General features: G+C 38.8%; 2 protein-coding genes and 1 long non-coding RNA gene across 3 annotated transcripts in view; 1 reads left to right on the forward strand and 2 right to left on the reverse strand.

The window, feature by feature from the left end:
• Positions 1–462: 462 nt before the first annotated feature.
• Positions 463–18692, reverse strand: MYSM1 (Myb like, SWIRM and MPN domains 1; the record flags this gene model as incomplete). Its single annotated transcript, XM_082483606.1, has 20 exons — positions 463–2404; positions 3233–3290; positions 3411–3516; positions 5312–5444; positions 5673–5861; positions 6116–6190; positions 6882–6932; positions 7018–7072; positions 7393–7481; positions 8610–8687; positions 9655–9758; positions 10892–11022; positions 12237–13000; positions 13617–13715; positions 14434–14512; positions 15039–15065; positions 15202–15279; positions 16314–16384; positions 16590–16665; positions 18619–18692. The coding sequence occupies 20 exons, from the start codon at positions 18690–18692 to the stop codon at positions 2240–2242; spliced, it is 2502 nt and encodes an 833-aa protein (XP_082339732.1). The 3' UTR covers positions 463–2239.
• Positions 18693–18793: 101 nt separating this feature from the next.
• Positions 18794–23978, forward strand: part of LOC309672669 — a 41757-nt gene continuing 36572 nt past the window's right edge. Inside the window, exon 1 of the long non-coding RNA XR_014269249.1 lies at positions 18794–18846. This is a non-coding gene — a long non-coding RNA (uncharacterized lncRNA). The remainder of the gene's footprint in view (positions 18847–23978) is intronic.
• On the reverse strand, positions 21073–23352 carry LOC309672254 (CARD- and ANK-domain containing inflammasome adapter protein-like; the record flags this gene model as incomplete). Its single annotated transcript, XM_082483711.1, has 1 exon — positions 21073–23352. One exon carries the CDS (start codon positions 23350–23352, stop codon positions 21073–21075), a length of 2280 nt encoding a protein of 759 aa, XP_082339837.1.

Below are 23978 nucleotides of genomic sequence, written 5' to 3' on the forward strand. Positions count from 1 at the left end.
GTGCGTATCAAAGGCTCAATGCTGCACCATTGTCCCTTCTCACGAGACAGTGCCTCAAAAGTTTGTTGTAGTCTAAACTCTTCTTATGTGACATCACTGTTAAATCCAATTAATACAACTGTATTACTGTAACTCATTTTAATCATTAAAGAGAGGAGCAGCCAGCACATCGTTACCACTACTTGGGTAATACTGACATCCATCCTTAAATGGCTGGAAACAGACCATGTGTGGACAGAGAACATTATCTACTCATATTGCTGTTAGGCAAGAGGTTTAAAATTCTCTTCCTACAAATCAGAACTGCTTACAGCTTTTAGCACACACATTTATCCTGTGTGATTTTTCTAGAGAGTAGCCTATGCAAAACTGCAAAAGAATACCTTACGCTGCACCCCACTCCGCAACTAAGTAGTGAAGGAATGCTTTCTCCCCAAGAGTGTGGTTGAAACTAGAAACAGAGAAAGCCATGCAATAGTTTTAATTAGGAAGTCCCAAAGATGACATTTTAGAATATATGCAGCCTGAGTCGCCACGCCTTACACGGATGGGTACACCAAGTTGTCAGTTACATACAGCAGTGGGGTCTAAAGTCGCGCACCAGTAGATCTGAACATAGAAGAGAGCACAGAACATTTCACCAATACTTTTAAGTCCACAGCTCCGGATACTCAGCGATTGTCCCAAGGCAGATTCAAGGGCTCACTCTTTCATCTCATCGGGTTCTGCGCCTTCCACTTGGTAACAGAAAGAGACTAACATTTTATGAGGCATGACAAAAAAGTAATGCTCGCTTCCTGTAAAGGAGTTCCCTCCTTGGGATGCAACTCTACAATTTTAAAGCTTTTCGAACTCTTCATACAAAGGAAAAGCTGAAGTTAAAAATGTAAACATATAAAATCTTAAAATTCCATTTATGTTATGTAGAGCTAGATATATACATACATATATATATTTTTTTTAAATAAGAATTGGGTCCATTGTCACCCCTCTAGATATAAACTCAAGGTCTTGCTTGCTTCAGGTTTTCAAATATATTTTAGACCTCTCTGAGAAACTCTGCCCAAGATACATCTGCGTAATAACTGTATACAAGTCAAGTTTCCTCATGATTTAGAAAGCAAAATGTATGTAAAGATTCACAGTGATACAGCTCATGAAACATTTCCAAGTTGCAATCAAGAAACTTCTCAGTCCAGACCGATCTGTTTATGACTAATTTATCTGAATATATACTTGTATGAAATGATAACCAAAGAACTGATACAAACCAGTATGTTTTCTTATTGAACTGCACATTATAGAGAAGACTGAATATAAAAGTTGGTGTTTTTTTTTTTTTTCTTTAAAAGGACAAATGCTTTTCTGCTTGTTGCCTAAGGCTGCCGTCAATCGAGAGCTCTTGTTTCCACAGGAAACAGTGACAATTAGAAGGGGACAAATCCCATCGATCTGGCAGAACAACATAATATCTCCCTGTAGAATGGAAGATCAGAAAGACTGCAACCTGTAATAAGACAGGAGTTATCATTTCCACTGGAAACAAGCACAACCACTACTGAAAAGTCATGAAAACTTGCCAGCTTTTTCTCCCCATTATAGAAGCAAGAAGGCAAAGAACATGCCAGAAAGCTACTTGACCATAGGGATCAATAGGAAAAAAAAAAAAAAAAAAAAAATCAAAAAATAATCAGATGATGTATTAAACTACAAGTGAATAAAACTTCAGACTGGATACCAGGAAAGTTTGAAATCAGTGAGCTACAAAATTTTCATTTCAGTTAAGTTTCTCTTTTATGAATTCATTCAAACTTACAATCTCTATAGCATTAAGGAACAAATTAATCCAGAGTTAGCTGGGTACCTGTAGGTAAAAAATACGAGAAAATTTCCAAACAGAAAGACTTGAGAGAGGACAAACTCTCCTTGAAAACTGAAGCACAGTATTCTTGACAGGTTGTCCTTCTTCCCAAATGGCAGACTGTTGGTCAATCAATTCACACTACGGCACTTGTTTTTTTACAAAAATGTTAGTATAAAGCATTCCTCGTCTCGTCAGCTCACACGCATTAGGAGTTTTCCAAAGTATGTTTGAACCGTAACAATTAGATGACACTGGATTCTGTAACAGTTACTATTAAAATGGATAATAATTCTGAAAGAGTTGACAAAATGGGGATGGGGGTAAGAAAATTAAAAAATAAAATCAAAATTCTGTAATTTTGTTTTGTTAAAGCCATCACATTGACAATTCATTTGAACATTCATTCTCATTTTCTTCGGCGTTACTCTTTTTCTCACTCTTGTACGTGGAAAGGAATAAGTTTTCTATCTGAGTCAAGAACTCTTCAGCAATGAAGCAGTTTGTTACCTTGCCCAAAGTCTTCCTCATGCACTCCAACAACTAGTCAAAAGAAAAGGAGATTTTTTAAAAATTGTCATTTTTCCTGAGTTTATTTTTTTCCTCTTCTAGCTGTTGAGTATTCCAAAGGGGCTTTTATTTATTTATTTAGGATTAACGCTACAGAAGGTGTTCAACTGTACAATATACATTTTAGAAAGGAACAGTCACACAGGAACACACAGGTGATTTAAAACCAATTACATGATAGCTAAAGTCAAGAGTATTTTACCAACAATTTTAGATTTAAGCTGTTGAGAGGAAAAAAAAAAACAGATGTGGGTAAACAGAAAACACATACATGATGATTATGTCTTTTGCTTTGGGCAGATTTGCTGTCTTGTTTGGGCAATTAATGTTATGGCTGAAGTTATTTAGAACTTCACAGCAATGACTACACTGACTGGGAAATTAAAGTTCCCCCTTATGCATGACAAACACGGCATGGCACTACTTTACTGACTGAACAAAAGACTGCAAAGTCCAAATCTTCTCTCGAAACGCATGCAGTTCTCGACACTGCAAGCGTACGACATGCTGAGAGGAGTCATTATTAATCTGACATTCTTTCTTCCCCAAACTGAGGTTGAAACTTGGTACCTGCATGTAACCCTTGTCCCCGACTCTCTCAAATGAACATTGTTCTTTTCAAGAAGCTTGTTGTTTGCAAGTTAATAAGCTGCGCTATAGAAGTCATTTATTGTGATTAGTTTACATCTCTAATTTGTAAAAATGTAGCTTCAGGTGACTTCTGATGATACAAAACAGATTTGTATTTTGAAAAAAACATTTAAAATTAAAAAAGCTAAAAGTGAAAAGAAGAAAACTTACTTTCTGCAAACAAGTCAGGTCAGAATCTCTATGAAAAATTTTATCCATGGGGACACTGCTGTTGAAAGAAAAATAATAGCAGTGCTGTAGAGAGCAGACACGTTTTTATTGGAACATCAACAATAAAAATGCAAAAATTCTATGCTGGCGATTCTTTATAATATAAGTAGACATATACCTGTGGCAGAATCTGTATTTTTCAATTATCCATCTTGTTTTTTCAAATATTAATTCCCACTGAGGTTCCTCCATCATCTGCTGTACTTCGAATTTGTAGGGCAGGCCTGTAACCAATTGAACATGATTATTTGGGCTTTCTAGGACCCTCAACTTTTTTTTTCCTTTTCAGTTTTAGGTGCAATCCCTTCCTTTCCCAGAACTGTTCATAATTTCTTACTGACTGCAGCAGCTTGCAGTCCTGTTACTCGCCAACACTAAGGAAGTTAAACTAAAAGTATGACGTATTATGGATTCCAAATTTAATTTTGGTGGGAGTAGGGAACAAATCTGTTCTCCTCCCTGCCCTCGCCAATTCTCGTACCATCAGGAAGCACACAGAAATCTACAACATAACAGAAAAATGGTGAAATAAATTGAGTTTTTCTAACCTAGTACCACTTACACTGTTGTAGTCTCTCTAAGATCTATGTGGTTCTTAAGTTATTACATGGTTATTAAAAAAGATTTGTTTTTCATGTATGAACTGGCTGATGAAGTGGCTGACTACTGTTCTAGAATTAAGAGGAATTTTATTCCTAAAGGAAGAAATTCTTTGAGTTTATTGCAGGTGGGGGAAGAGTAACTTAGAAAGTATTCTACAGGAACACCAGAAAATTACTTGCAGAACACCATTCAGTTACCAAAAACCAGGGAGAAGGAAAGAGACTGTAAATTTCAGGAAGTCATTAAAACATGGCTGCTGCCACGGTGTAACTTTTCCAAAGAGTGAGAGGAGATACCATTTTGTAAAAAGCTGATTTCAGGAGATAAACATAAATGCAAAGTCCTCTCGGATAGAAAATGTATGTGACCAAAAAACCCGTCTATTTCTAAGGGCAGCTAAAGTTTCTAAGTACTAACTCCACACGACAATGGGAAATGAGGCTAAAATTACGGTACTATCAGTATGGTAAACAGGAATTACTGCACAGATGTGGCCACCACTTCACTTCCCCCGGGACTACGAAGCCAGTCTCCAGGCAGATGGTCTCCCTTGCTTACTTCCACAGGAAAAAACAGAGGGGGAACTGTTGGCTCACATGGCCTCTGCTAACGCCTTGCCAAGAAAATCGGAAACCTTGGTGTTTGGATGCAAAAATCGGGACTTAAACAGGGTCAGGCAGGAGGAGAGAGAAGAGGGTATATACTCTTATCATGGGAATTTTCCTCAAATTAATGTCAGGGAATGAGCAGATCTGGAAGATCTGATCATCACTTGAAATACCATGAATTTTATAGGTTATCTTCTTAACTATTCAAGAAAGGAAAACACCCCGTTTTCCTGAAATGCCAATGACACTTTTAATCAAGAATTTTTTCTCTTGGGTTGGGATTCGTGCCAGCACACCATTTCATCTTTCCTATCTCATCTTTTCCTGGACAGCTGGCAAGTTTGATCCTTTGACCTTCTGAATACCAAGTTCCTCAAATAAGGATTTTTGGCCACTATAGCAGCCAATTCTTTGCTACTACACTTCTGTCTCATCAGAGGATGTGTTCAGAATTTTGTAATGCAGCAAAGCATAAGTAATATATATGAAGCAGTTTATCCGCTATTCATATGGATACTGCATGTAAATAACAGCGACCCTTATCCCAACCCTCTAATTTCTTTCATGGATTGTAGGAAACAGTAATCCAGAAAATCATTCTTCTTTATACCTACATATTCTCATCACGCCAGCATGGACTACTTGCAGGATTACTCTTTAAGTGAAATTCCTGGTTTTGTACAGCACAAGTTACTAACATAAATATATAAATACCTATTTTGCAAGTTCAACAATAGCCAACATTTTTCGCCTTAGTATCCAAAAGGAAAAGAAAAATTAAGACAATGGATAAAATGTCGGTACTTACGGTAAGAACCATCAGAACTGATCTCGTCGCTAATTACTAGACAAGTAATCTGAGAATATGGAAGAGGGTTGTTTCGGTTGTAAGGACTTATAATCATTCCAATGAACATGGCACCACCCCTGGAGAAATAACTCTAAAAAACCAAAAAAAACACAAAAAAAACCCACACAAGAAATACAACCTTTTTCAGCACAGCATTCTGAAATTAAAAAAAATAGAATTTATGTCAATTTATGAATGAAGTGATTTTAAGATGCATTAGAGCAATAATGGATATTAACATGGTAAATACCGGGGAGGCTTCGGGGTTGTTGGGTTTTTATCCTATTCATTCATTTTTAATGTACAGATCAGCAAGTACCTGGTATTTAGCTTGAGTGTCAATGTCTCGTATTGAGGGGTTGGGGTCAAAGGCCGGGTGAGAATGGTACCACCCAATAACACTGTACCCTCTGGCAGCCAGCGTCTCCGAGGCCTGTGTTTGAGACACTGGATCCATCTCGCACTGCAGCCCCGTACTGAGACTATTGCACGGCTCTGCTGCGCAAACCTGTGAAAAATGTTTCCATCAGTTAAATAACATTTAAAGAATTTTAAGTGCGATACACCAGATCTTCCTCGTGATAGAGTTGACAGGCCATTGCTTGAACATAAGCGTAACTCTAGCATTTCAACACTACAGTAAATAGCTTCAGCTTTAATATATTAAAGTAGTTGCCCTTCAGAAGTAACATTTACATCTATTCAAATTATATATGAACAGCTTTGATATTTTAGAGAAAATGTAAAAAGATAAACACTTACTTCTACGATTTTATCAGCTTCCGAGTATCTTCCACCTAGCAGCCCTATTACTTCTGCCATAGACACATGAGAGTGCTGAAACGATATTAAACAATTATTAAAGTTCAAGTTGTATAATTTCTCCTAGTTTTGATCTGCACATGACAGAATACATTGGCTTCACAGCTACCAGTCAGTAACTTCTCAATGACATTTAGAAGGAAAACTTAGCACAGCCAAAGGTTCCCAAACACCCAGTGTTTGAGTCCAAAGCAAACAGAAAAGATTACATTTGCTTATTATATACATGCACGTATACAGTGCATTTGTGTAACACGTCCACACATGAAGCAATGCCAGCTTCAAAAACTGAAGCCTGTGCAGTGCTGAACAACTGCACCAATTTTGGTGCAATCTGTTGTTATTGGAAAACCACATGTTGCTTTATAAACACAAAATCAATTCCCAGACTAGTAGAAAATGAACCCACATGACTGCAAAATAGCAGGCTATTTTAGATAGTAGCTTTAAGCAAATCACATTTAGCGTATGACAGAGAGTAGTAAGTGGTAATGCTCTTACTAGTGTACAACATTTACCTTTAGAAAAACTAAGCACGATATAAAAAAAATTCCTCTTTAGGGAGTTTATTTAATACTAGAGTCTCACTTCCAGGTCTGGATGGAAAGATGTACTGTATTTCACAATCTTCTGATGTTGCCCATTAATAAAAAAATAACACTACATACACATCACAGCTTTTTGAAAGAGAAAATTTAGTCCTCACCAAATCCATTATTAGAAGTGCTTCAGAAGACACTTTCACCCGAAAAGGTTCCTGAAATGATAAACATAATAGTGAGTATAAGAAAAGTAACGTTAAGTAACAAAGCATTCTTGATTATTCTCTCATAGGTACATACCTGTTTTTCTTCAGTGAATAAACAGCAGGGTATCAGCTGAAAGGGATCAAAGGAACTATAAAACGAAAGAAAATTTCTCTAAAGATGTAGGACAGTCAGGAAACTTTTCAAGTTTCCTACTGTCTCTTTGGCAGATGAGGAATAACCTTGTTTTCTTTACTGGATTTTCTCATCCCACACTAGGATGACTTCTGAATATAGAAACTTCACTACCCACACTTGTGAATTTCAATAGGAAACATTTGAAATGCATACGTGGTATTTCAGACCTTAATACATATTAATGATTTGCAGCATTCCAGCCTGACACTACCCAAGATATTTGTTTCATTTCTAGAAGATCAATGTTTGAACATGATGTACATCAAAGAATACCTTTTTATTTGTCTTGAACCTTTAGAAGATTTTGCAGGTTTCAGTTTTTCTTCCTCTCTTCTTCTTGCCAATTCTTCAGCAGACAGATGCTAAAACAATTGAAACAAATGAAATCTGTCTTAAATGTCTGAAGTGGAATTTCAGTAGTGATTGCAAAACCAGCCCAGAATAAATTCCTGACATCAGCGTCCTCTTGGTATGCCATCCATTTGTGTGTGTTACAGGACTACTCAAGAGAAAGGGCAACAGCCATAGCAGAACCAAGCAGCATGAAAGTAATGACGATCAGAGATCTCATCCACAAACCAACTGATGACAGAATTCTTACGTTCCCCAAGTCAATCAAATTCTGTAAAATCCCAGCCTGTATCGCAAACCATGCATAAAAGCAAGCGTGATAACCAAAAAGAAAATCTGCTATTACAATCCGTGGCCAGAATTTATCACAACCCCTCTTTAGGGATGAGTGTTTTCAGATTTTATTTCCATCCAAATATGTATTTTGCAGAAAGTGTTAGAATTATTAAAAGGTTACTCAAAAATAGGTATGGTGTTATAACATTATGGAAGTTATCGTTGCAGATACTTATTACCGAAGATTGCAAATATAAATGGGTTTCTATACAAGAAAAATAGAATGTTTACAGCTCTTCGCTTTTTGTATAATTTGAAATTGTAGGAATGGGCAAGTGGATATTTTCTTTCCAAATCTTCTATAAAATATTTGAAACTGGTATGAATTTTTCTAAGCACTTCATAAACCACAGTATTTCTGGGGATATAACTAGTAGCAGAATTAATATTAGGAACTCATATCACCTGCATTATAAGCACAAAGACACCATATAGGACTGAAAAAAAAAATAAATTTCAGTCATATTCTCCTATCACCTACTGTTAGCTTTAGGAAGGCAGTTAACTGAAAACAAAGGCTCACGATATTCTCCAACAAGACAAGGCAAAGAGCTTTATAGGCATAAAACAGTGTAGGGCCATACACACTCACAACACCTTTGTAAACACCAAAGTACAGTTGTATTTATCAGCAGCATCAAGATGTAACAGCTGCTACATTATTTTCAAATTATTGCTTCTACAAAGAGAGGTTAAGCACCTATTACACAATTGTTTCTCTTGTATATTTGATGCAACACCACCTGCTAGCAATTAGCAAGAAATAATTCTGGAAGGAAAAGTTTAAAACACAGAAGGGTTACCTCAAATGTCTGTCCTTCCAAATCCTTTGCATCACACCAGTTTCCCCAAGGGTCTCGCACTCGCCGTCTTCTTGTACGCTGCAGCAAGCAAATCAACACGAGTCAAGGATCATACTCCTGAAAAAACTGCATTTACTTAATTTAATCAGCCATAAGAACATCGTCCAAAAGGTTACTGCCACATGAATATTACTAACACTGTGACATATTTCCAGGAAAGAAAGAACACCCCGGGGTTCTGTAGAATTAAGCAGTTCAAAATCTGTCATGAAATATCAGCAGTGAAGTTTTCCATTTTTAAGGCTGTAAAGCGTCACACCTGGTTGATGCTCCATGGATCAACAACGTCTGTGACAGCAACAGTGCGTTATTATCCAGCTCTGAATTATAGCTCAGACAAAACTAAAAGCTATAAAACCAGTACATTTATATCTAGTGTATCCTACAGTTCTTTATATTTCAATTTGTTTTTTTTTTTTTTTTTAGTGGGATTGATTTAGTTTTCCTCTCATCAACTGATTTATTTTGCTTTGAAGTACTTTAAAAATGCTACATTAAACGTGACTATGGAAATTAAATCTGACGAGTCTTGGTAATTCACATAGTAATAAATGAGTTACTACAATTGTGTGCATAAGGCTCTCAGTAAGTCCTATCATACACCTAGCGTACTTAACAGTTAAAATGCAAGCAACTTAATCACACACTACCAACACACTCTGCTATTTTCTGGCTAATTCAGGCTAATAAATTAGGGAGGGGTGGGGAGGAAGGGGTCGGAACTGCAGGGAAAAGACTGAAACACAACTGGAGTTAAGTACCTGTACAGAAATCATATACGTAAGACAGCAGCAGTCAGGGCAGACACCTGTCAGACAGCAGAACTTGTACTTAGACTGACACTCAAATTACAGAGCGTTCTAATGAAACCGCAAATTGAACAGGAGAAATTTCCTGAGATCCCCTGGCTTGAAAACGAAGATTGAAAAGACCTGCTCCATGCCGAACATTTTTTGCTGCCCCCACCTCCCTCACCAAACTGTACCATGGACTGCAAGCGCTGAGCCAGCTGGTACGCTTCCACTGTGTCTTTGCCTTCTTTGGATCGTGTTTTATCAGCTGGTTGGGGTCGGTTATAGACAGCCTGTTCTACAGGATACAGAAGAGAGATACACTGTACTTCAGTAAAGTATGAAGCCACTAATTTCTGGTACAGAGCCAAGAATGACATAGGTAAATGGTAATGACAAATGCCGTAAATAAAAAAAAAAAAAACAAACAAAAAAATCCTCACAGTGAAAATGCATCTCTTGATGGTCATATCACTGACTGATTATATAGCCCTCTCCCACTATCACAGCATTTTTAAGACAGGAAAACTTCCCTCCTTCTTGTTAATTTATTTCAGACAAAGTGTATTTGCAGGCCATTCCTCCTCTCCTAAGTGACTGTCACCCAGCTCTGGACCAAAAGCAATCCAGAGAGACTAAACCAACAGTAACAAATAAGTGTATCTATACTTTTAACATGTCACCTAATTTTAACATTTGAATCTTGTAAAAACTAGCCCTGAGGATGAAGGCATTGTTTTTCACTTAGGAAAGTTATAAATCAGTATGGAAAAAGATACAATAAATTGAATTCTGTTTTATGCGGAAGGAGGGCAGAAATTCAGATACAGCAGGTATCAGGGGAAAAAAAAATAATCCAACCCTGGGCACGCAGAGAAGCACAGAACAAAAAAACCACTCCAGCAGTTGGTGTGCAGTAAACATAAGGGGGAGTGAGGAAAAAAAGAAAAGGTCTTCTGTAAAACAAAAAATTCTTAATCCTATAAGAAGGTTACAAGTGCCTCCAGATTTTCAAAGGTCATGAGAGACAATCTGCTCAGAAGGTCCTTCCTAGCAAGGATTAACGTGTGTCATTCTGGGGGAGCAGTACACCCTAACATTAAGCAGTCCTTCAACATTAATACCAAAATAGGCTACAGCCATAGAGGCAGGAATGTGACTGTACCACAGTCCAAACAAAGATTCTCTTCTACAGAAATGTAACAACAATTACTATTCAAGATATTAAAAGTACAGAGGAGTTTGAAGATTATCCACATGGATGCTTGATTCCAATTAAGTGGAGTCATCCACCCTTCAATGAAGTGAACTTACGACCTTTCTTTTAAAGACACATCTACTAACCTTAATGTTTACCTGAAAATATTCATTGTAATAAAAAAAGCTGACAGAATTTAAGTTCTGAATTGATTCCAATAAAAATATCTTTACCACAGCCAAAGTTAATTGCTCCTATTAATTCCAAGTATGTGTGGATCCGTCCAATGCAGTTAACATCACCGCAGTTCTTAAGGCCTGGACGTACTGAAGTCTTATTCAGGTATTTGGGTTTACATCTCTCCCTAAAATAAAGTACAGTACATTGTCAAACAGTAAAACAAATCATGCGGGAAGAAAGAATTGCGTGACTGAGCTTAAGATGAGCCACTGAAGTGTGTTTTTCTCCTCCATGATGTACACACTACACACCACTGTACAGGGCAATCACAGCAAAAATACAAACTTCACAAAACACATACAATTTATTTTAGGGTTATTCAGACACATTCATACTAATGCAGATGGAATCTTATGTTCCAGGCATTAAAACAAATTCTTCAACACAACTGGTGCCCAGAAGCAATGAATTACTCAAAAGTGCTATGATACTGTTAAACTGATATAAGAATGTCTGCATTAGATTAGTCTAAATAGCTCACGTAATCATAGGTTTCCATGGGGTAATAAATAAGCCTTTTTTCCTCTCTCTGTGCACTTATTACTAGCTTTTAAACTGATACTGAATCATTTCATTTCAACGCTTCTCTAGTATGGAATTTTAAAGTTTCTTTGCAACTAGAATAAACCGTCAGTACATAAGGCAACTGAATGAGAACAGTTATACTCAGCAATTCTTTCTACTTAAAAGCAAGCTAACAAACACAGCAAGCATGCAAACCAAAGCTGTTAACAGAACAAACTTATGTTGAGCCTCCTACCACAAATCACTAAGGTTCCTTAAACTGATTCTTTGGAGATGGAATATAAAATATCCAAGTGCGCAAGCACTACTCCCAGTTGATTCTTAATTTGAAGTATTTTTTTTTTCGGTTAACATTATTTGCTCTAGCATAGACTACTACTTCTAGCTGCCCTTCTGTGAAGGCAGTACTACAATGCTACAGACCTCATTATGGAATTAATTTCATCAGTTATTTTGAGGAACCATTTATTAAAACCATATATGCATTCTTACATATAGGATGACAAAAATTGGAAGAAAAGAACATAAACAAAATGAATGCAGCTTTTTCTGATATAAGACACTCATTTTCATAATGCCTCAAAGTATTTTTATTGCTTAGCTTCCAGAATGCCAGAAGAAGGACTGGGAAGACACAACAGAACCATTAATAATTAGTGCTGTTCACTGGCAATCTTTATAATGCTACCATAAAACTAATTTTACTCTTTTCAGAAGTAAGCTGTTGGTACTAAGTAGTGCTTTAAGTACAAAAAAGCAGGCTGTGAGTCATCTTAATAGCTTATTTCAGTAAATGACATTAACGTATCTTACCATTGATCCAAAATATAATTCCTAATTTTCAAATAACGCTCTGGTGTTTTGGCCTGGCGCCCTTCAAAAAATTCAGGAATAGCTTGCTTTTCTTCTTCCAGAATGATGCTTCGGTCAACCTCCACTTCTTGATCGGGTGGCTTAAGCTCCTCCGCTTCTTCCTGATGATCTTCATCCACTTGGCAGGGAGAACGAAAGAGCAATCCATTATCAGGCAGGTCTCTCTGTTCCTCATTAAGCTCCTGATCAGTTACTTGTCTAGTACCATGAGATGTTACTAGGCTGCCTTGTTCAGCTTTCTCAATAAAATTATTGTATTGCTGGTAATCTAAGTTCACAGATTTATCACCATTCAGGTGCTGAGAACACGTTGCTGCAACACCTGGAAATACTAACGCATCCACTGTATCTTGCTTGGCATGTTGAGGATCTTCTTTAGGCAAAGAAATTGCAGAACTGTGTCCAACAGATGAAAGAACATGTTCCGTTCCTTTCGTTTCTTCAACTGGACTTTTTGATGTAACAGATAATTCAGATTTTCCAGTTTCTTGCTGGAAGGTAGGAGAAAGTAGTTCATCCATGTCATCAGTTATGTCTACTTCTTCATCGTCTGACAGCTTTTCAATTTTCACTGCGTTCAGATTGGGGTCTGCACGGCCTCTCAAGCTTCCAGACGACCAAGCTTCTACCCTTATCCCATCTTCAACAGGAAGACTGCTGCCGCACTGACTTTGCTCTTCTTTTTCAGAATCACCATTTTTTGCCTTAGAAAAATATAAAATACTTTTAGGAGGGGAAAAACCCCCAATCCCCTCTACCTCTCAAACAGTCAGAATTATTTTACTTGAACAGCAGACATTCTGAAGTGTTTTTTCCTCATCTTACCCTTTTAATACATTTTACTCTATTGCAATTGACTTTTACACAGCATTACAGGTATACTTCTAGCCCAAGTGTAAATTAGTATGCATTTCTGTTCAAAAAAACCCCAAAAGACAGTGGTAATTTCTTCTTAAATGCCCCCAAAGTCTCAAATGAGGCTAATGCTAAAAAGACAACACACAGCTGAAACAGCTGCATGGTGAAAATAAAGTATTTTCAGACTAACAACCAACAGTATAAGAGACTCCAATTATACTACATTTATTGTTTAGTTATACCAGCAATAAAAATACTGAAGTCATTTTAGAAATTTGAAATCAGGTCTGACTTCATATTTAAATCTGAAAATAAGCATATTCCGCTTTTCTGAATATGGGAATAAACAGAATACATACTTTAACAGCAGTACCCTGAAAAGACAAATTATCATCAAGCTACGCGTACAACTGCATACCTGTCAAACAGCCTTTTTTCTAACTACAGAGATACTCTGTTTACCTTGTTCTTAAAATACTGCCGAGCATAGCTCTTTACTTGTAGAACGGTACGACTTCCAATCAATTTGGCAATTTTCGTCCACCGACGGCCAAATTTCACCTAGTACAACAAAGCACATTTCAGTTACTCAAACTCTAACGTTCCAGACATTGCATTTCATGTACCAAAGGAGCTTAAAAACTCAATTATTCATTACAAATACACAAACAGTACAGCAAAACTATGGTAAAGAACCCTGCTATTCATATTCTCCCAAGAAGAAAATTGCATCCAACAGTAATTTATTGCTATTTTTCTTAACCAGAGGATCTTCTTCAGCCAACTCAGGCACACTGTAAATTATGCTGCCTACTAACCCAAGGAATCCTACTGAAATGAATGTGTACTTGCTGAAGGAAACCCTATTATATTTAGCACTGTACAACTATATAATCTCTAAAGACCTTACAATACTAGTTAAAAGATTTCACTTTATTAGCTGATTTGCCTTAAGCACACACTATACTTCCTGTAGTTAACTCCAGCGTTATAATTGTACAATTCATCAAGCTGTATATTTGAAATCTTTTGCGATGTCAAATTGTAATCAGCCTGACATGAACAAAATCTGGTAAACGAAGCCATTTTGGGAGATTCATTAATATAAATCTGATTTATCATTACCCTCTTAGTAGACGGCAATTATTTTTAAACACATTAGAAGTACAAAAGCAGAAGCAGATAAATATAACGTGCTTTTTGATATTGATTATTATTTTGTTAGTTAAGATAAACTAATGACTTCTATTCAAAATATTACATATATAAACAAACTTACCAGTCCTTGTTCAAACAGTTCTTTTTCTTCTGATGTCCACTTTAATGAGCTGCTAGCTGATTTTGTAGGAGATCGCACCCTAGGGAGATCGGAAACAGAAGTTAGTGCTTTCTTAACAATATATATTCTCAAATCCCAGTAAATGAAGGCCAAGTTCTGACAGCAGGACTACTCCCCATCTTCTGTAAAACTCAAAGGACTTGTTTTAAACATTAATGCAGCAGATAAATAAAATATCGAGAATCACATCAGCTTCTCCATCACAAAGGAACGTCCAAGGCAACACAACATTCATCAGTAACTAACGGCACGGAAATACATAGAAGCAGCAAATAGGAAAGTTCAGGCAGGAAAGCCAACTAGGATTAAGAAGTTTTTTTTTTCATAAGGACCACTGTGCTACAAAAAACAAACCAGTTTACTATAGGCCTACTATTACACACAACAATATTTCTTTGCGTTTAAAGGTCTCTTAAATAATTTTGTACAGTCAAACAAGAGAAACAAAAGAACAGTAACATTTTTTTTAAAAATAGCATCCGGAAACTTGACGAAAATCAGATGCCACACTTAAAAATGCAACTCAATCATTAAAATGTACGTACATGACTTTTCCAGTTTTCTTATGTGGGCTGCAAATAAAAAACAAAGTGAAAATAAAAATTAATAATTGTGAGGCTGTTGCACATCTCAGCAAATAACCTTATTTTGGAAGGACTTTTCATTTCTTCTTATCTAACTGAGAATTTTTCCCAGAACACAGCTTACCTTTTCATAGATCTTTTCTCCGCTTCCTTTTGATTGAGCCATATTTTTTCAGAAAGTGATTTATTAGATAAATAATATCTGAAATAGTTACTAAGTAAGTTTTGGAAGCATCAGAGTACACGTTTGTACATGTGAGAATTCTAATAATCATATAAATTACACTGGTTCATAATTATTGAGCTGTAGAAGCAAGTACTGCACTGCTTTCAAAACTGAAATACGCACTATTTCACACAATCCTACTAGTTTAATGCATAAGGAAGTGACATTTGAGTTCTGAACCCCCATGCTCACTTCATTTGCAGCAAAAGTATCCTGTTTCTACAACAGCATTTTTCTTTTTTGACTTTAAAACCATATGAAAATAATTTTCATTGTACTGATACCTTATCTATTTTCAGATTATGCCCAAATAATATATTCCATTAGAAAAACTTCAATTGCTTTATTTTCTTGTTCCTCTACCATTGTATAGTACTATACCCAATTAGAAAGAGAACATGAAAATAAATAAGCCTGTGATTACTATTGATATAACCTACCTAGTTTGCTGAAGTCAACTTATGACGGAAACACTACTAATGGTAAGACTATTTATGACAACACTGCTTAAAAAAAAAAAAAAAGGCAAGAAAAAGAAAAAGCAGCAGCTGTTCCTTCCCATTTTCGTTTTGCATGCTGCCAGAAGCATGAATGGAGCCAGACAAAATCAGACAGTAAACCAGTCCAAGTGAAGAACAATTCAGCAAAAAGAACTATCTATTTTCAGCCAGGTCAGCTGTTTGATCAGGTTCACTACGGAACCACACAAATGGCTGCATCAGCACAACGAATAAGCAACTGAAGTGGGGACAGACATTGCTATTTTTGGTGCCAGCGTCAGCTTTAATCTGACAAGCTTTAGAGTCATTTCCTGAACAATCAGAAGCACCAGAGGAAGCTGCAGGTAGCTAGATAATTAATTCAGGGGCCTCCCTAACTTCTGCAATCTGCCTACAAAATGACACTGCTCCGGTCACCTTAACAAGAAAAAAATTGTCTAGTTCCTTTGGAAACAGCAAGATTTCTATTGTTCTACAGAAAAACATACAAGCAAATCAGGAAAAGGATACTCTTCTTCCAGCAACATTTTCTCAATGACAGCCCTGTTTTCTTCACTAATGCTGCTGTCCAATGTCCATGGCTGCAAACAATACAAATATGTTTTAATATTTTAATTCTGTCACACCGTTACTTGAGTATCAAGAATCAATATGTAACAGCTTCTAAAGTAAGCAAAAAGCACTGATTAAAAAACTAAAAGAGCACGTACATGGAGAGAAGAGAATGGAGAAAACAGAAGTTCTGATAACCTTGCTAGAAGTACCATTCATTTAAAAAATACTTACAAGACTGTTATCAGTTCTCCAAGATGAATCAAGATAGTGATCCTGCAGCAAGCCGGAAGCTGTGTTTTCATGATCTCTGAAAAAGATTCCAATATTCAAAACAATGCAAACATATTCAGACAAAAATGAATGCTGTCAGAGTGAAAATAATGCATATTAAATAACAAACTTTGAGGATGACAGAATTAGATACTAAAATTAAAATCATGTATTGCAGACTATTATATAATGGTACTCTCTTATAATATTCCATTAGACTTAGCATAAATCCCCCTCAGTAAAGTCATCTTTTTTAGTAATTTCAGTAGCAACTCCTCACCTATCTCATTACAGACTGCATGAGATACCAGTGAAACCCTGAACAGTAAAAACTCTCAGCCAGAAAGACTGAAAGCAGGAGGGACCATGTAAAATATACACAAATGAAAGAAGCCAGAATTTTATGGACAATTTAAAAATTATATTTTTAATATTCAAAGTGTCATTGCGTTGTATTATCTCCACTTAACATTTCTACATCTTTCCCTCAACAAGGTACAAAAAAAAAACCTTACAAAGAAAAATCTGTTTTCTCCCTGAGGAAAGCTCATACTCACACAAGGTTTAATAGGATCCTATCATACAGGGTCCATCCTATCATACAGTCTCTTACGGACTTCATCCAGATTATGCTTGATCTTTTCTGTAAATAACTACTTATTACTTCTAGAAAGCTGTCACTGATTAACATCATTGATCAACTTTCTTCTATTTTAATGCAGCATAAAATCTCCTTAGCAATTAATGTATTTTTTACTTTGCTTACGGAATGCTCAGACTTTAGTAAAGACTAATAACCCCTACATCCCTTGCTATGCTACTATAATTAAATTCAGCTACTATTCTTAACTGCTTTGTGCCAGCAGTTCAAACATCTCTTTAAAGGTAAGGATAAACCCTCCTGTACAGCCAAAAACCAATATAATTCCTGCTTGTTTTGCAGCATATCAAGAAACAGATCAGATCAATAGTTGCCTTTGCCCAGTATTCTGTCTCTAACAGTAGCAACAGCAGATGCTACTCCAGGACAGTATGCGACTCCGGCCACTGTGTCTGACACAATCCTCTCACACTCTCCCAACATCTGCAGCTGCTAGATTTGTCGTGTTAGGATTGCTTCCCATTCACTTCAGCATCTGTTTACAGATCCCTTACCCGTGAATTTGTTCAATCAGTTTTCTGACCCTCCCTATGTTCAGTTTTCTGAACCCATCTGCCTCCGTAAGTTCACTACCAGTTATGCAACACAGTACCTTCCGCCCCTATATTTTAAAGGAGTCTCCCAGCAGCCTCAGCACCCTACTTCACATACTGTTGGATCCGCTGACAGCGGTTCTGCATTCACCTCACTCCAGTGATTTCTGAGGCCCATTCTCACCGGCCTGCCTGATGATCATAGAATGGTTTGGGTTGGAAGGGACCTTGAAGACCATCCAGTTCCACGCCCATGCCATGGGCAGGGACACCTCCCACCAGCCCAGGTTGCTCAAAGCCCCGTCCAGCCTGGCCTTGAACACCTCCAGGGATGGGGCTTCTGCAACTTCTCTGGACAACCTGTTCCAGTGCCTTACCACCTTCATAGTGAAAGATTTCGTCCTAATATCTAATTTAAATGTGCTCTCTTCCAGTTTGAAGCCATTCCCCCTCGTCCTGTCACTACATGCCCTCGTAAAAAGTCCCTCTCCAGCCTTCTTGTAGGCGCCCTTCAGATACTGGAAAGAATGCGATGCTCAGTATTGGCGCTTCCCCCGCTCCCGGGCCCCACATGAGTCTCCAAGGTGTCTCCCTTGAGGCGGTGGGAAGCACCGGCAGCGGCCGGGACCCCGGGCGAGGGCGGCCCTGACAGTGCACCCCCTCAGCAAGCGGCTGCGCGGGGGGGCGGCGCCGCGCGGGGCTCCGGGGCCGCCCTCCTCCTCGCCGCCTCCTCACACCGACACGGGAGAGAAGGGACCCGTTTTCCGGAGCGGCAGGACTGCCAACCCTCACTCACCCCGCCGCCACCGCCTCTCCGGGCGCTGCCGCCGGGTCCCCTTCGATGTCTACCTCCAGCTCCTCCGCCGCCATGACACCGGCCCTGCCGATCTCGCGAGAGCAAGGCGGGAGCGCCGCGGCGCGCATGCCCAGTTCGCCGGCGTGGCGCGGCGCGCGTGCGCAGCAGCCCTGAGTGAAGCTGCGCCCTGAGGAGAAGCCGGGGCGGAGGCGGAGAGATGGCGCTGGGGTAGGCGGGGCGTGCAGGGGGCGGCTGAGGGCGAGTCGGGAGCTGAGGGGAGACTTCCAGAGTACAGGCGAAGGGGGAAAGGGCTGAATGTCAGGCAGGGACGGGAGAGCGCGGGGGGCTGAGGGGAAAGCGCCGGCGTGAGGGGGAAGGAGCGGCCCGCGGAGGCTGGAGCCCGCCCAGGCCGCACGCCCCGGGGGCGGCTGCTGCTCCTCCGGGCCGCCCCGCTCGCTGAGGGGTTGGGAGTGTGCTCCGAGGGGGAGGCCGCGCCTCGGGGTGGAGGGAAACCCGGCGGGCGATCGGCCTTTCCTCGCTGTTGGCTGGTGAAGCACGCTGGGTTAACGGAGGTGTTGCAGCCGGCCGGGGGAAAGCCGGGCCCGCTGAAGTGCGCTGCGAGGCTGAAGAAGGATGCTATTTCGGTGCATCGTGCTGCAGGTGTCGGTTTTGCTACCCTCTCTCTGTCTACTGCCGAGCATGCAGTCGTGTATTTTCATCCTTATTATTGCTTATAAGTATCTAAAGGGTGGGTTGAAGGAGGGTGGAGCTATACTCTTTTCCGTGGTTCCCAGTGAGAAATCACTGATGAGAGGACACGGGCACAAGTTGGAACATAAGAAATTCTATTCAAACACAAGGAAACACTTCTTTACGGTGAGGGTGACAGGGCACTGGCACAGGCTGCCCAGGGAGGTTGTGGAGTCCCCTTCTCTGGAGATTTTCAAGACCCGCCTGGATGCAGTCCTGAGTCATGTGCTCTGGGCAATCCTGCTTTAGCAGGGGAGTTGGACTAGATGATCTCTAGAGGTCCCTTCCAACTCTGGAAATACCATGATTCCGTGATCCATCTAGAAGCTGACAGCAGCAGGGTGTTGCGCAGGTCAAGTTGAAGTGTTGTAACGTGGCTGTAAAAATCACAGTTCTATTCCCATATGTTCTTAAATCTGTGTTTTGATTTGCAAGAGGTATTTGGCCCTTCATGGTAATTTGGCTTCTAATCATCTGCTGAAGGGAAGTGTGAAGAACCGTGAGGGTTGATTAACAGTATATAGAAAACGACCACAGAGAACCTTCTGCCGACTCAAGAAAGTGATTCTGTTTTAAGAGATGACAATACAAATATTTTGAACCAATAAATTCTGTTGCAACCTTTTTATTCTGAACATTTCATCTATGTGCTGGAATTGATTTGAAAATGATATTAATAAATGGCAAATATGATTGTTTTCATTATCGCAACTTAAAAATGCAAAATCTAGACATATGGTGTGATGAAAGATAGAAAGAAAAAAATTGTTACAGACTTGGGATCTGCCAATGCCATGTCATAGGGTATAATATAGAGGGTCCAGTCCAGTACTGAATGTCAGTGTAGCACATAATAGTGTCCTGAAAACAGCATCATTGTGTTAGCAAAGTTTTGGGCACATACTACTTCTCTGATTGGTTTATGCCAAGCCTCTTAATAGGATTTATTAGCATGGGGAATGAGTCTAGCAACCCAACACTAGTAACTTTGCAGGGAGATGCCTTCTGATCTCCAGTTAGATCAGAGCAATACTGTAATTGGCATAACCCAAGCTAATATTACATTACCAGTGCTGTTCAGCTGTTTGCTACCCTGCTGCTCCACATGTTCAGTTTTAGCTGTGGAATAAGTTGGATCAGCTCACACAGCCTGGAGCAGGCATGCGTGACTGGACTGAAAGGGAGGGCAGATCAATCTCTTTTGGCAGCGATCTGCAGTTAGGTCTGCCTAAGCTAAACAAAACCTGTGTTATCTACTCTAACATCTCTATGCTCTATTTCCTTGAGGATACAGATGTCTCCTTATTCATAATAGATGGCTTTTAAAAAAACGTGATTTTACCAGGCAATGCTTAGCTAAGCTATCCATACAGACTAATATTCACAGATATATGAAAGGTTATTTTCTATCTTTTTTTTAAAAAAGTTGTAATTTATACTATAGGAGGTCATACACAATGTGTTTAAGACAGGTGATTTTTAAATAGGTTCCAAGTATGAGATTTGTAAGAGAAGCAAAAGGCTAATCAATGCTTAGAAGTTTAACAGTGTCTTTAAAACCCTTTTTTTCCATGGCCACCTTTGATTGCTGACTTAATTCTGCCTGCCCTAACAAAATTCTTAATGATTCTGGGCAACAGAACTATCCAAATTATATTAAAAGAGAATTCTGCATTCAAATTTAGAAGTTTTTGCTTTACATCTTCATTTTGTTATTAACATTTTCTTTTTCAGAAGTGTTACAATTCGAGCCTGATTTTCTGTTTTACTAAATTCTGCGACTTGCAATGGGGTCTTTTTGAGACTATTAGCAGCTAATAAATTTGCTTTTTCTCCTTGTGACCAGTTTATGAGGGAATTTGCAGCATTAAAATGACCAGCCTTGCATGCACAATGCAGTGGAGTATCCTTACTGCTGTCTAAAGCATTAATGGCTGCCCCGTAACTCAGTAATAGATTTATCAAGTCGCTGTGTCCATATTCTGCTGCAATATGCAGTGTGGTCTTTCTCCAAATGTTTCTATCATCAATATTTTTATTTTTCCCTGATGTCAGAAGAATTTTTACAATCTCTGTGTTTCCTTTGATGGCTGCATAGTGCATCGGAGTACATCCATCCATGTCCTTAGCTCCAAATCTTCCTTTTTTCGCTAACAGAACCTTCACGATACTGAGATGTCCTCTCACAACTGCAGTGTGCAGGGGAGTCTTTTTCTCCTTGTCTTGTGTATTGGGGTCAGCATTGGCATTCAGAAGCATCTCTACCATTGCTTTGTCTCCCCTTTCAGCAGCAAAATGTAAAGGGGATTTTGACTGCTTATCCTTAACGTTAACATTGGCTTTGTGGAGCAGCAGCTGTTGGGCAACCTCAGTGTTACCTCTTTGAGTTGCAATATGCAGGGGAGTAACAAACTCTTTAGTGACAGCATTAATTTTGGCTCCAGCATTAACTAAAAGGCCAACTAATGCTCCTTTATTATGAAGTGCAGCAACGTGGAGTGGGGTTTCATCAGCTTGGTTCATAAGGTTAACTTTCATCCCTTTGTGTAGAAGCAGATTTGCGATGGAAGCAGCCCCAGCTTGAACTGCCAAGTGCAAAGCAGTGTCTGAAGCAGGAGTCTTTATTCCAAAGTTTGCTCCCTTTTCTATTAGAACTTCTGCTGATTCAGCTTTGCCTGTTTTACATGCCAAGAGTAAAGGAGTGTACTGTACTTCATTGTAGGCGTTTATATCTGTACCTCTGTCAATTAAAGCTGCTACAATACCATGCAGATTTTTCTGCACAGCTCTAAAAAGAGCTGACTCCATTATGTCTGATGACAAATCTTTAGAATATTCTAGTAGTGTTTTGAAGATAGATGAGTGGTTGCTGTTGAAGGCTCTTTTGGCCATGTTGGAATCAACACTGGCTCCGGCTTCTAGCAGTACTTTTGCAGTATTTTCAGACCCCTGAGAAACAGCATAACTGAGAGCAGTCTGTCCTCTTTCATCCTTTCCATCAACGGAGGCGCCAGCCTTTAAAAGCATTTTTGCCAGACTGCTCTCATCTTTAAGAGCTGCCATGTGCAAAAAGTTGTGCTGGTTCCTGTAGCTTCTTGCCTCTTCTTTCAGGAGCATCTTCAATATGTGACTGTGGTTATTCTGTGCAGCCAAATGAAGTGGTGTCTTGCCTTCTGTATCCAAACTGTACATAGTTTGGATACATAGTTGGCTCCTCCTGCATCGGAGGAGCACTTTCACTGCATCATCATGGCCTTTCTCAGCTGCCCTGTGCAGTGGTGTTCTTCCTTTCTTGTCCTTCACATCTATCTTTGCACCTTTGCTGATCAAATATTCCATTATGGCTAGATGTCCATTAGCGGCTGCAACATGCAGAAGTGTTTCACTTGAAGAGTTTAGTGCATTAATATCATTATCTTTCAGTGTTTTCTCTAACTTGGAAAGATAGCCTTTAGCAACTGCATCAAAGATGCCAATATCAGAATGATCTTTTCTAGGTTTTGCTGCTCTTGAAAGTTGAGTTTCTTTTTCTTTCTTCTTAATAGCCCTTTCTTGCTTTTTTCTTGTCAGACTGTCTTTTTTTTCCTGGTGTTTTTCACTGCTATTTTCAAACCAAACCTTGTCTTTTTCAAGTAAATATCCTACCAATTGTCTTCTAGTATCTCTGATGCTTGCGTTTACTTCACTGACATATTTTCTCATCTTGCTGTAAAGTTTTGGCTCCACTTGCTTTAGACATGGATAAAAAAAGAGCCTGCAGGCTCGTTCACCTTGAGAAATTAACGTGTCTAAAACTCGAGAATTCTTTTCTGTTCGTGTCCTGTAGAAACTCATGACCATCTTTTTTTCTGGGGTAAAAATACCATTGTCTATCAACCAATTCAGAAGATGGTCTGGGTCATTTATGCCTTCTACTAGCTCTTGTTTTTTAGTCATTAGGACTTCAATTGCGTATGGATTTGTAAACAGGCTACTTGAACGCATGATCATGTTGATAATCCAAAAGTGAATTGAGCTATTGTTTGATGTTTGAAGTTAAATATGAAATAGCAAAGTAGGATCATATCATTCACACATTCTTTTCATAGAACTATGAACCAGCAACTGTTGTAGTTCAGTGATAAATCTTTAAAGAATGAGAAAGAAATCAAAACTCCCTCACCTTTGGTTTTCTAGTTGTTAGAAGTCCTTTGATCTTCTCTGTTCTTCCTTAGCAACAAGTGAAGTTTAATAACAAAACAAAAATCTGTGATATGCAAAGATATTCCACTTGGAAGACTTCTTCCAGATTTTTTACACATAACTAGGGAGAAAAAAATGCTTTTGTGAAGCTAATATTTGAATAGAAGATATTTGTTTATCGAGTTCCTCTGTTCCTCTGGCTGAGCTGTTTTTGTAGGTGCCTAAATGACCAGTCTATTAAACACGACAAAAGAAAATTCATAGCATAGTTACTGTTGCCACGATTACATACCTTGTATGATCTTAAATGAAAGAGTACACATTGCCAGCTATGTAGCTGAAAGCCCTATAATGTAATGAAATGAAAACATAAAGACCTAGATAAAAATAAACTGTGTAAGCAGCTAGTTATAAAAAGTGATCCCACC

Source organism: Vanellus vanellus (genome assembly GCF_965231255.1).
Source record: "Vanellus vanellus genome assembly, chromosome: 5".
NCBI classification, from domain to species: Eukaryota; Metazoa; Chordata; class Aves; order Charadriiformes; family Charadriidae; genus Vanellus; species Vanellus vanellus.